The sequence below is a fragment of the Chiloscyllium plagiosum genome, unplaced genomic scaffold (genome assembly GCF_037043375.1).
Source record: "Chiloscyllium plagiosum isolate Xiang-an unplaced genomic scaffold, Cpla_swu_hap1 HiC_scaffold_17, whole genome shotgun sequence".
NCBI classification, from domain to species: Eukaryota; Metazoa; Chordata; class Chondrichthyes; order Orectolobiformes; family Hemiscylliidae; genus Chiloscyllium; species Chiloscyllium plagiosum.
In genome coordinates, this window is record NW_028270155.1 from 37,587,208 (window position 1) to 37,600,641 (window position 13,434).

The window sequence follows — 13,434 nt, forward strand, 5'->3', positions numbered from 1 at the left end:
CCATCAAGTTGCAGAACTCGCTCCAGCAGATGGCATAGTTCTGTGACAGTGTCATAGGGCATATTAAACTGTGGCAGCAATGTGCCTTGCTGTGGGAAATGGTATCAAGGGCAATAGACTATTGGCCTTCTAACACTGTTCCATATCCCATTTCGGGTATGACCTCTTCATGTGCAGGCTGCTCCTCAGCCACTGAGTGTTGCTGTTGGTTCTGGGCTTGCTGGTGCCACAGTGAACCACAGCAATAATGACCTGGAGATGGTTGGATCTGTTGGCAAGGTTCCAGTGAACCTGCGTAGGAAATATTGGAAACACAACACGTTTGTAGTCATAAGAGCAGTCAACACATCCCTTGAAGAATCTGACATTATGCACAAGTAAAACTCGCTTTCCCTGACAGAGAAAAAAAGCACATACTCCACCCATTGAAAGTGTGGAGATGGCCATTCTTTATTTCCACTGTACATTTGCTGTTCAGGTGAGAATGGAAGCTAATACAGGTTGCATTCAGCACAGTGAGTCACTGCTCAGCCTGGTTATCAAGGACTGCCCCACCATTCCCCTCTACCTCAAGCCTCCATGTTCTTTGGTTCCTTACATTTCCTGTTAACTACATCAGTACTCCAAATGTTCCTGCTCACCTCTTTAATTTATATCTTCATCTTTCAAAAGTACCTCTTGAGCACCAGCCCTAAGGCCATACAAACTATTGTGGAGACAGTGTAGTCTGCAGATACTGGAGATCAGAGTTGAGAGTGTGTTGCTAGAAAGGCACAGCAGGTCAGGCAGCATTCGAAGAGCAGGGAAATCGATGTTTCGGGCTGGAGCCCTTCAACAGGAATGAGGCTGGGAGCTTCGGAGGTGGAGAGATAAATGGGGGGGCTGGGGAAAAGGTAGCTGAGAGTGCAACAGGTGGGAAAGGTCATGAGGGTGGTGCCAAGCTGTAAGGTTGGAACTGGGGAAAGGGAAATGAGGAAACTGGTGAAGTCCACATTGATGCCCTGGGGTTGAAGGATCCCAAGGCGGAAGATAAGACATTCTTCCTCCAGGTGTTGGGTGGTGAGGGAGTGGCAATGGAGGCAGCCCAGGACCTGCATGTTCTTGACAGAGTGGGAGGGGGTGTTGATATGTTTGGTCACGGGGCGGTGGAGCTGATTGGTGCGGGTGTCCCGGCGATGTTCTCTAAAGCGCTCTGTGAGAAGGCGTCCAGTCTCCCCAGTGTAGAGGAGACCGCATTGGGAGCAACAGCTACAATAAATGATGTGTGGAAGTGCAGGTGAAACTTTGAATGATGTGGAAAGCTCCTTTGGGGCCTTGGATGGAGGTAAGGGGGGGGGGGGAGGTATGGTGCAGGTTTTGCAATTCCTGCGGTGGCAGGGGTAGGTGACAGGAGGGGATGGTGGCTTGTTAGGGGTGTGGACCTGACCAAGTAGTCGCGGAGGGAACAGTCTTTGTGGAAAGCGGATGGGGTGAGGAGGGAAATATATCTGAAGTGTAGGTGGTGGAAATGACGGCGAATGATGCGATTTATGCGGAGGTTGGTGGGGTGAAAGGTGAGGATCAGGGAGTTCTGTCCTTGTTGCAGTTGGAGGGGTGAGGTTCGAGGGCAGAGGTGCGGGACGTATATGAGATGCGTTGGAGGGCATCTTCAACCACGTGGGAGCGGAAAGTTCAGTCTTTAAAGAAGGAGGCCATCTGGTGTGTTCTGTGGTGGAACTGGTCCTCCTTGGAGCAGATGCGGCAGAGGCGGAGGAATTGGGAATACGGGATAACAGTTTTGCAGGAGGTAGGATACGAGGAGGTGTAATCCAGGTAGCTGCGGAAGTCTGTGGGTTTGTAAAAAATGTCAGTGTTGAGTCGGCCCTTGTGGATGGAGTTGGAGAGGTCTAGGAAAGGAGATGAAATTGATTAACTGTTTGACCTCCTTGTAGTTGTGTTGCACTAATCTTCCAACCCCTCCCAATCAAAGCCAGAGTAGGTGTAGCCGTCAGTGATTCACCTCTATCCCCTTCTTGCGGTACTCCATGTCCTTTTAATGCACTATTATCCCTCACCACTGTATGTTGAGTTGTTGCCATTTACAATATTGTCCTGTTTGTAGACGGTTTGTTGCCTCCAATCTCCACAGTTGACTTCTCCAGGTTCCCTACCTAAGTGGTAGCTCCTAATTACCCCACCTTGATTTTCAATAGCACAGCCCCAGGACTGATTTGCATGGGCAGCTCCGACTGATGAGTGACTGGGACACCGATTGATCTCTGTGCAGAACCCTGCCAGCCCCATGTGACCAACTAACCATGTTCATGCCCCTGGACTGAGATCTGGTGCTGTCCTTGATTGATTCTGGAAACACTGTCTGATTGACTGAAGTCCCCTCTTACTTGACTGAGGACTGGTTTTCTTAAACTTTGAGACATGGCCATTTGGTTGAAGCACATGCAGTGTGATTACTGAGTAAGCTGCTGCTGCATGTTGTATATGTGACATTGAGGTAATGTGGTGCCATCCCCAACATGTCCGGTGCTTTGATCACTGCCAATAACCATGACAAGATGTATGGCTTTGTGTCTACACTAAATGGCAAGGCATACAGAGGTACAGTGGAGCCTTTAAGTTCTGAATGAATTAACATAGAATATAGAACTGTATAGGACAGGAACAAACCCTTCAACCCATGATGGTGTGCCGAACATGATACCAAATTAAAATAATCCCTTCTGCCTGCCGTTGGTCCATATTCCTCCATTCCTTGCATATTCATTTGCTTATCTAAAAGTCTATTAAGTGCCCCTACCATATCTGCTTCCACCACCACCCCTTGCAGCGCGTTCCACACTTCTATGACTTTCTGTGTAAAAAACTTGCCCCACAAATCTCTTTGGACTTTCCCTCACTCACCTTAAATGCATACCACCTCGTTTTAGACATTTCAAGTCAGAGGAAAAAGATTCTGACCGTTAACCCTATCTATGCATCTCATAATTTTATAGACTTTTATCAAGTCTCCCCTCAGCCTCCGCCACTGCAGAGAAAACAATCTGAATTTTTCTCACCTCTCGTTATAGTTCATACCCTCTAATCCAGGCAGCATCCTGGTAAACCTCTTCTGCACCCTGTTCAAACACTCCACATCCTTCCTGTAATGTGGCGACCAGAATTGATCGCCTCACTCTCAGTGTGGTCTATCCAAAGTCTTATAAAGCTGCATCATGACATCTTGATTCTTGTACTCAGTGCTCTGACCAATAAAGGCATGAATGTCAAATGCCTTCTTCACTATCCTATCTACTTACATGGCCCCTTTTGAGGAATTCTTGATTTGAACCCTGAGATCTCTCTTTATATCAATGCTGTTCAGGGTCCTGCCATTAACTGTATACTTCATATTTGATTTCCCGAAGTGCAGCACCTCACATTTACATGGATTAAACTCCAACTGCCATTTCTCCAACCATATCTACAACTGATCTATATCCTGCTGTATCCTTTGACAACATTCTGCACAACTTAAACTCCACTGATCTTTGTATCATCTGCAAACTTGCTGACCCACCCATCTACATTTTCATTCAAGTCATTTATATATGTATCACAAACAGCAGAGGTCCCAGTATGGATCATTAGTCACTGACCGCCAGTCTGAAAACCAACCTTCCATCACCACCCTCTACTTTCTATGGGAAAGCCAATTTTGAATGCATGTTGCCAAGTCACCGTGGATCCTGTGCATCTTATTCGTCTCGTTGAGCGACCTTGTTGAAAGCCTTACTAAAATCCATGTAGAGAATATCCACTGCTCTACCCTCATTGATCACCTTCATTACCTGCTCAAAAGATTAACAATTAATAAGATGTGACCTGCCCTGCACAAAGCCATGCTGACTGTCCCTAATTAAGCCATGCTTTTACAAACGCATATAATGCTATCCCTAAAAATGATCTCCAGTAGCTTCCCAACAGATGTAAGACTCACCAGTTTATAGTTTCCTGGATTATCCCTATTTCCCTTCTTGAATAAAGTTGGCAAAGCACAATAAGGTAAGACATAGCAGAGATGCAGTGAGTATCCAATTAAATGCTAAATGAGTGAGCCTTAAGAGAGGAAGCTAAGACCTGCTCTGGTCCTATTCATGAGTTGGATGATTGAGACTGCTTTCCAAGACGGAGGCCTAGAGGAGCAAACAGTAAGCTGGTCTTGCCAGAAATTGGTGCATTCTAGTTTCTCTCTGCTGCTTGGATGAATAGGAAACTGCATATAAATGAGGCAAGATTAACTATTAAAGACATGTAAATAGGTGTCTTGCTGCTTGCTAGTGACATTCTATCAAAACTTGGTTTCAGAATCTGGCTTTATTTGTTCTTAACTTTAAGAATCTAATTTTTTCGATCTTGCCGTATTTATCCAATTGACCATCTATTGCCATTTCATTCAGGAGCTGCGAAAATTCAGCGTTTTCTTTTCTCCACTTTAGACAAGTGGAGAATGTGACATATATCTGTAATTCTTTAATACACCATTGCTAGGCATTACAGCGATGAGGTCATTCTGGCGCACAGTACCGAGTAATTGCACAAAATCTCGATGTGCATACATATGGCTCAAATAATCTATATTCCGTTCTTCTGTTTGCTGCAGACCTTCCAAGATAAAAGAGAAATGGGGAGCATTGTCACCATACCTGGACAAAAGTGAATTAAACTGTGCCTTAGCTGAGGTAAATTTATGAATTTGTTTATAATTAACACAGAAAATAAAGCGACCAAATTGAAATTACGAGCGGAACATTAAGCATTTCAGATAACATTCTACAAGCAAGAATACAACTCTTTAGAGTTATGAGACCCAACAAGAAGCTGTAACCTAACCTATGGTTTCTTGTACAAGCATTGTGCAGATGATCAAAGGTAAATTATGTTTATAAGTCTCTTGACAAAAATTTCCTTTGCATACGTAGAGCATTCAACAGTCAAAGAATGAACAAGTTGGTAATCCATCTTTTTGCACATTTGCTTAGTCAATGTGGTACAATGTGGATTCTAATCTTAATCTGCCTGGTGAGACACTGGATATCCCTTCATTGGAGTTCTCACTTCTATGTCCCTGTTTACCATAATTTCTCTCCTGGCGTCAACTTGTTCCAACACACAGATCTTTGCAATTCTCTGCGTTAAAAATCCACAAGCAATTAAATTGAATTTTTGCATACTCACTGCTCTTGTAGACAACCTGATTATTTAATCATACCTGCTCTCCTCTCATCCTGAGCCATTTGCCTGGAATTTGCCATTGCCTTTCTCTTACAAGGTTAGGGTCAGATAGCAAGCTCTAAGTCTATCTGAGCCAGAATAAGAATAAAATTTAAGTTGATATGATGCTTATTCACAACTTAATCATCTTGCAAATTGAACTTTTCCATCTCCAAGCCTGAATATTCCTGGAAAGGAAAAATTAAAGTAAAATTATTATTTACAATTTTAACCTAAACTAATTACTTGGTGTTAGAACTTAGATGCTCTAATGAGATATATGATTTTAGCTTGAACTCAGTACTTTTTGTATTTTTGCTATCTTTTGGTTGAGTCCTAAACTATATATTGTATGAGGGGTACACACATTTGTACCCATAATCTTTCAAATTAGTGATTCTAAAAGCTTCCTTTTAAGTATTTAAGTTCAACACAAAACAGGAGCAAAATCCTAATCTGATTGAGCAGCATTAATAGATATTTAAGAATGTTTATTCTGGATAGGCATCTCTTGAAGGCTACATTTTTAATTCCAGAAATACCTGTTGATTTGTTGATTTGTGATATAACTATGATTTGAAGAGGAGTTGTATTAGACTCAAAATGTTAACTTTTTCTCTCTCCAGCGATGCTGCAGATTTGCAAGATTTCTGCAGGGTTCCATGTTTGAGATTTCTAGCATTTGCAGTATTTTGCCTGTAATAACTCCATTCACTATGAACCCTCCGCCCCCCCCCCGCCACTTTCTTTTATGCAAGACATTAAATGGAGCATTAATTGAATAATGATCGAACAGAATGAGCCCTAGGGGCCATGGTGTGGATATGATCTAACATCAGCTGAGAGAGAACTGAGGAGAGATCTCACTGGGGAGGCAGTATGAGTTTGTGCAGATCCATGACTGTACATACTGTTAGTCTGTAAGTAAAAGGTTACTGTTAAAATGTGCACAAAATTAATTCAGAGATAAACAGACCTCTTATTACCATGACCAGAAGATGAAACATTTATAAACATGGCATACTGGAGTTAGCAGATGTCACTTTATTTCATTCTGTCTTTCACAGCCTTCAGTGGTCCAGTATGAGTTCAAGAGTAGAATTACTGCCAGTGGAGTTGTTGAACCACACATCTCCTTCAAGATGGACAAGTAAGTAAAGAATTTTAAGTAAAGAATCATAAGCCCTCATCAGACCAATCAGATTTTATTCAATGCTGAGGAAACTTTTAGAAACAATTACTCAGGGTAGAATTAATAGTCATGTGGAAATATATGGATTGATTTAGAATGCTCAGTGTTGATATTAGGTGAAAATCATGTCTAACTAACTTAATGGAATTTTTTGGAGATGTAACAGTGCATCGATGAGAGCAAGATTGTGATGTGGTGTACATGGATTTCCAACAGGTGTTCACATAACAGACCTGTCAAGAAGGTTATAGGTTATAGATGTGGTAAAATCTGAATAGTATTTTGGCTGAGGAATAGGAAACAGAGTCCTGGTTACTGAATATTCCCTGTGTTGGAAGAATGTTTGAGCTCCCCAGGGGTCAGTAATAGAACCTTTGCTTTTCCATATATGATTTAGATGTTGGTGTTAAGGGGGCAATTTCTAAGATTGCAGATGACACAAAACAAGGGAGAAATGTTAGCTGTGAGGGGGATGGAGCAATGTGGAACTTCAAAAGACATTGACACATTGGTGGGGAGAAATACATGGTAGATGAATTACTGCGCAGGGAAGTGTGAGGTGATGTATTTTGGTACAAAGAACAGAGCAACATTATAAAATGAAAGGTACTATTCTAAAGGGTGTGTAAGAACAGAGGGACCTCTGTATATGTGCGTAAGTAATTAAACGTGGCAGGTCAGATAGAGACAGCTATTAATAAAGCTAGGTTTCATTAATAGGGGAATAGAATACAACTTATAGAAGGCACAGATTAGACCTCAGCTGGAGCACCGTGTGTAGTCTGGGCAGCACATGGTTAGGAAAGATGTGAATGCATTGGAGACATTTATAGGAATGATTCCAAGGATGAGACACTTCCGTTATGAAGAAGTATTGGAGAGGTTGGGAGCGTTTTCCTCGTAGAGGAGAAGCTAAAGTAAATTTGATGGAAGTTTTCAAAATAATGAGGTGTCTGAACAGAGTGAATTGGGAGAAATTGTTTCCATTCTTAATGGATCAATAAGCAGAGGGCACAGATTTAAAGTATTTTACAAAAGAAGCACGTGTGAGGTGAGAAAAACCTTTTGAGAAAATAAAGGCGGATGCCTGGAGTGTGGTGAAGGCAGGTTCAATTGAGGCATTCAAGAGGGCATTAGGTGATTATTCAAATTAAAATAATTGCAGGGTTAGTAGGGTAAAGGTAGGAGATTGCACTAATTGAAAATGCTACAGAGCTGGTGTAGACATGGTGGGCTGAATGGTCACCTTTTACACACTAATAATTCTGTGATTCTGTCTTTCCCCTCCCTTCAGTCTCCAGTTCTTTTATATCTTCCTCCCCACACTTCCCTGGCTTCTGGTTTTACTGTGGTCCATCCAGCTCCCAATAATTAACAATTTTCAAATCATTCTGTCCATTATCTAAATCTACTCTACTTTCTTTATTCAATCAAGTTTTTTGACCTTCAGCATTGCAGTCCTCCTTTTTGCTTTGTATTTGATTATTTCTCACCATCCAATCTGATCTGTATCACTCTGTCAAGGCAGTTTTGTCAAGTGTTTCTAATTCACTGCCATATGTAATATTATGATGAATAAGTGCTTATTTCATGAACCTCAAAAAAGTATTTTACATTCTGGTTGAGGATCTGTATTGTGCAGAATACAGCAGTTTGCTACAGGATTGCGGCAATAGCACGGAGTTCTTCATTAGTTCCATCACTGATTTGTATAAGAACTATTGAGTTGCAGGCCCCACCAAATACACTGGTTATTCATGTATGATTTAATAGTTGGTATGATACTAATTCAAGCTGAATCTGAGCATAAAAACACCATTACAACTAAGATTGATGAAGTATTTATATGCAATGAGCTATATTTTAATTATAGCCTAAAGCTCTTGAAGCTCATGAGATCATTATTTTAATAAATTAGTGGAAAATCCAAATTTTAATTCCTGTGCAATTTACTTTTGAGTTTGGAGGTTTGTGAATATGTAGGTTGACCCAGCATTAGTACAAATCAGGAACAAAAACTGAAGTTGCTGGAAAATCTCATCACGTCTAGCAGCATCTGTGAAAAGAAATCAAAGTTAACGTTTTGGGTCCAGTGACTCTCAGAACCTTCCTGTGAGGAATGGTCACCAGAATCAAAATGCTAACTTTAATTTATTTTCACAGATGCTGCCAGATATGCTGGCTTTTCCAGCAACTTCTGTTTTTGTTTCTGATTTAAGCATGCACAGTTCTTTCAGTTTTTATTTAATGCAAGTCAGTTCAAGTCAATAATTTTGACTCCATTTATGTATCTTTATAAAGGTATGCCCAAATCCCTACGTTGTTCCTTTATTTCAAGGACCTCCCTGCTTCTCCATCCTTTCAATGAACAGGAATATTAATGAGCATCCACACTGAGATTTGAGACTGTGAACATTCTTCCCTTGTATGTTACACAAATATATTTTACACATGAAACAATTGCTAAAGTTTCCTATATTCAGATTAATATGAGGGAGAATAGAAGATGATGATGATGATGATGATGGGGATAGATGAAATGAGATGGGAGGAGGTTCATGTGGAATATAAATTTCAGGATTGACAAATTGAGCTTTATTGTTGTGTGGTCTGTTCTGTTTTACCGAGTCATTGCAATTCAGTATGAATTGACTTCTCTCTTCTATGCAACAGCATGTCACCTGACCTTCTGACTAAGCAACTGGAAAACTGGTAAGGAAAAGAATGTTATTACATTAAACAAATGATTTTTCGAAGCATATTTGTGTTTAAGATTAACTAAATGTTAAGTACTCCCATGTCTAAGTCAGAAAGATGTTATGTTAGCCACCTTGGGACAAAACTTATACTTCTCAGCAATCAATTTTTTAAAAAATTATTAATTAAAGAGATCAGGGCATCACTGGCTAGGCCAGCATTTATTGCCCATACTAATTCCCCAGAGGGCAAACACATTGCTGTGGGACTGGAATCACATGTAGGCCAAACCAGGTAAAGATAGCAGTTTCTTATCCTAAAGGACATTAGTGAACCAGAAGGGTTTTTCCAACAATTCGAGATTTTTATTGAATTCAAATTCCACCAGCTGCTGTAACCGTATTTGAAATCGGGTCCTCTGGATTAACAGTCCAGCAATAATACCACTGGGCCATCACCTCCCCTGCAGCACCAATATAAGTCATGATCACTGTTGGTGCTACATCCATCCACCAGCAATGTCTGTCAGTGCATCTAGATTCAAAGTAGGTGAGGGAGTAGGGAGTTGAGTAATAGCTGGGGCAGGCCCTGACAAGGGAGAAAAGGAGGGAGTGGTGTGAATGGAGCTTGCTGCTCAAGAACTGGCCTCATAAAGGGCCTCAGTTGGCTGACAGGTAGGTAGGCAGGCAGGCAGAGGCCACCTGCTACCTTCCCTAGTGTGTGTAAAACAGTGGCAGGGCTGGTGGGCAGGGGGCATGTTGCTTACAGCATTTTACCTACCCCTCATTACTGGGGAGATGAAGGAGGAGTGAATGTGGGGTTTGGTGGGTGGAGCAGGTGTGGTTTGTAACCAAAAACCAGTCCATAGAATAAGCTATAACCGGTAGATTAAAGGAGCTTAATGACCTACTTCTCTATGTCTCCATGTCCTGAAAAACACATTGACTTATTCGTTATTGTGACAAAGCTGCTCCTTTAACAAAGTTATACTATCCTTGGCATTTTTTCAGAGGTCATAAATGACACAGACTCCAAAAAGTTTGGGTTGACAGGCTTTAGGGCCAGTTTGATAATAGTTAATAGATACTGCCTCAGGCAGAATGCTTTCAAGTTTAAAAATACATTTGTACAATGAAAGGGGAGTGATCAGTTTTCCCAGCTTGGCGTTTCTCTGGTTTGGTTTGGCTTTTAGCAGTAATGTGGAAAAAGCTGCTGAACCCAAAGAAGCAGGTCCAGGCTGGCACTCTCTCTCTCTCTGACTTTTCTCCTGTAAGATCCTGTTTTTGATTTTACATTTTGTGCCATGGCTGTTTATGGGGATTGTTGCAAGTATTTGGAACAGCATCATTAAATTGGGATGATCTGTTGGGTTTTCAGAGAGGTTATTCAGTGTTTGGTTTTCTGTTGTTTATATTTCATTCAGTCATCTTGTAAATAAATTCTGTTAAGTCGTTTGACCAGTGGCATTTCTCCTGGAATATCCGTGTTACACCTGCTTAAAACAACCAGCAAAGTTAAGGTCTGGGCTACCTTCTTGAAATATTTTGAGCAGTTTAGCCTGGTCTATAACACTATGTAGTATGTGCTAATGTGTGACCCAAAACACTCACTTTATATCAGATTATCCAAATTTTCCCAGAGACCAGCCACTCCAGTGCTATAGAAATGAAGAAATGCAGCTGAAAAAGCCTTAACTGTACACTGGGTGCATCTTTGCTATTGCATGCTGAAGAGTAAATGCTGTTTCTTTTTGTTCCTTGGACATGCCTCTAATCTTGCTGTCTCTCTAACTGATATCACCAGGTGTAGTTTTGAAGAAAATTGAACTGTGATTCAGTTGGTTGATCTGGGTACTTGTTTTTTTTTAATTGATATTTTTCTTATCTGTCTGCATGTTACCAAATTACTGTGGTTATAAAAGTTATATTTGAGCAAATCAAAAATGTAATAGATTGAATGTTTATGCTCTAACAAACCTAATCTGCATGGCTTTGAATTGTATAGATTGCAGTATATTTAAGCAGAAGGAATGACTGGTTATTGTCTTTGGGCCTGTATTTTTCATTATTTTTGTATCAACCTTCTTAATTAATGCAATGCTAACAAACTGCAACACTATTAATATGGCAGGAGGCAGTGTCTTTTGTTTGTGTCGGAGAACTTACCCAATTGAACAGAGATCACACAAGCATGATTTGAGTGAAATTGACAAACTGATTATTACAAGTGATATTGCTGGAATAGAAATTGACGAGGCTGACAGAGAACTGACATTCTGTACAGGTAGACCAAGGGTTCTCTTCCTCGAGCAGTGGCACAGCCAGTTTTTATAGTGATACAGTAATGTGGTGTGAATTACAGAACAATCAAGAGTAAAACACAATCAATGGGAGGATAATCAGCCGTCTGAGAGCAGCAATCAGTCCATGATTGAGTCAGGAGACTCCGATCCTGTGTGAGAGTAAGTGCTAATGTCTCTCATCCTGGCATCAATGGGTTTCCAATGAGGTTAGTCCGCAAGCGGGTTGGTGTCTTTCGGTCTGAGCACCCTTTGCAGAGTTCCCATATGTGTAAGGAGTGAGGCTGCCGTTAGGGCTTCCGGTGCGGTTGTTCTTACTGAGGGCTAGGAAGTCTATTGTCAAGCTGTCTTGGGAAGTGTATTCCTCAGTCTGAAAGTGGCTTGAGTCATCTCCTGTTTGCTGCCTAGTGTCTTAGCTAGCCTGTTTGGTCAAGGCTGAGGCACTCTGGGTAGTTTCTGTTGTGGCTTAGGTAGACATGGTTCCTTATGTTATTTGTGGCCCATGCTGTGAGTGGAGAGGGTAGCAGATTTTCTCCCGTAGTTTGATTGCTTATACTTGATACTGAAACTAAGTACCACAGATTTACTTACACAACCAAAGAAATCTTTTTAGTTACTATTAAGACCTTGGGAATTTAGTTCCAAACTTGTATTTGTTGTTACATACTTACAAATGCACGAGTGTACTTATCATTAGAATTTGAGGAATATTTGTTCATAAACCACCATGTTGCAATGTAAGCTATTGTGACAATCATATTTTTCTAAATTAGTACTAGAATATTAATTCAATACTACCTTTAAAATTTCAAATTGGTGACATTTTAAAATAATTTCTCTTGAGGAACAGGAAATTATCTGCATCACACAAAATGGGAAAATTCCATTCTGATAGGCGAGTCAACATTCCATCTGGAGCTAAACGAACAGAGCAAAGGTAATATAGTATTCTTTATTAAGCAACTAAGTAGTTTGTTTTGAATAGGACTCAATCTTCAAGTTGCAAAATATTACTGTATTATACATCCTCTTGCAACACCATGAAGCCAAGATCTAAATTATTATACTGTATTTTATTAACTGATTTCAGGAAGGGATTATTTTCTACATAAACATGTTCATGCATTCATACTGACGGAAAGTAGAATAGATATAACACTTGAAACCAAAAACAAAAATGATGGAAAAGCAATGGCCCAAAAATTCAGAGCGTTTCTTCAGCATAGTCCCAGCCAAAATAAAAACAGTAGTCATTTCCCATCTCAGTATACCCCTCCATAATGTCTGGCGACATTTGAACGAAGTCCCTGTGATCCACAAAAATATTTTGGACATAGCTTTATCTTTTTAATCATGACAATACCATTCAATTCCTACAGTGTCACTCTTCATGGGATTGTCCCCTATTTTTACCATTTGTCTAGCATTTCCGAACATTTCTTCTCCCTCATATTTCCAGTGCAACTTGGAATCCCATCTTCTCTTTGCCATTGGCCACCAGGGTGAAAAGGAATGGAATTGCAAGTGACCTGTGAGATGCCTGCCTGGACATGTTGAAGGTACCTTCACTCTCCCTACTCCCACAACTTAATCCCCACTCCCATGTTTCTCTCTATTTACATTTACATTTTCTTTGTTCACTTCTATACCTGTAACAGTTATTAGTTTACTCAATTATTCCCTCATGTCCATTTCTGGGAATATGTTTATTCGCCCCAGTTCTGACATTTTTATTTGCATAATATTGCCCCTACCTTTGCTCTCTGAGATCTAAGGAGCAGAGGTTTGAGTATAGCTGTCATTCAATTCATTTAGCTATCCATCACCAGAACTAGGCTACATCAATTTCATTGAGAATTCTACCAAAACTAGCCCCCAATTCCAGCATTATCCCAGTGAGCAAAGATAACCTTTACTAAACGCATTGATCCTTAAGTTTTTGTTTGGTATGGTATCAAAGAAAATGGATCAAAATGTGTGCAGTTGGAATTGAAAGACT

The 13,434-nt window shown here is 40.6% G+C and overlaps 1 protein-coding gene across 1 annotated transcript in view; it reads left to right on the forward strand.

Annotated features, from left to right (window-relative positions):
• The window catches only part of LOC122558362 (uncharacterized), a 49,169-nt gene that overhangs the window by 19,985 nt on the left and 15,750 nt on the right, over positions 1-13,434 (forward strand). Inside the window, exons 6-9 of the mRNA XM_087995853.1 lie at positions 4,637-4,715; positions 6,315-6,397; positions 9,113-9,151; positions 12,280-12,372. Coding sequence (XP_087851979.1) covers positions 4,637-4,715; positions 6,315-6,397; positions 9,113-9,151; positions 12,280-12,372 — 294 coding nt within the window. The remainder of the gene's footprint in view (positions 1-4,636; positions 4,716-6,314; positions 6,398-9,112; positions 9,152-12,279; positions 12,373-13,434) is intronic.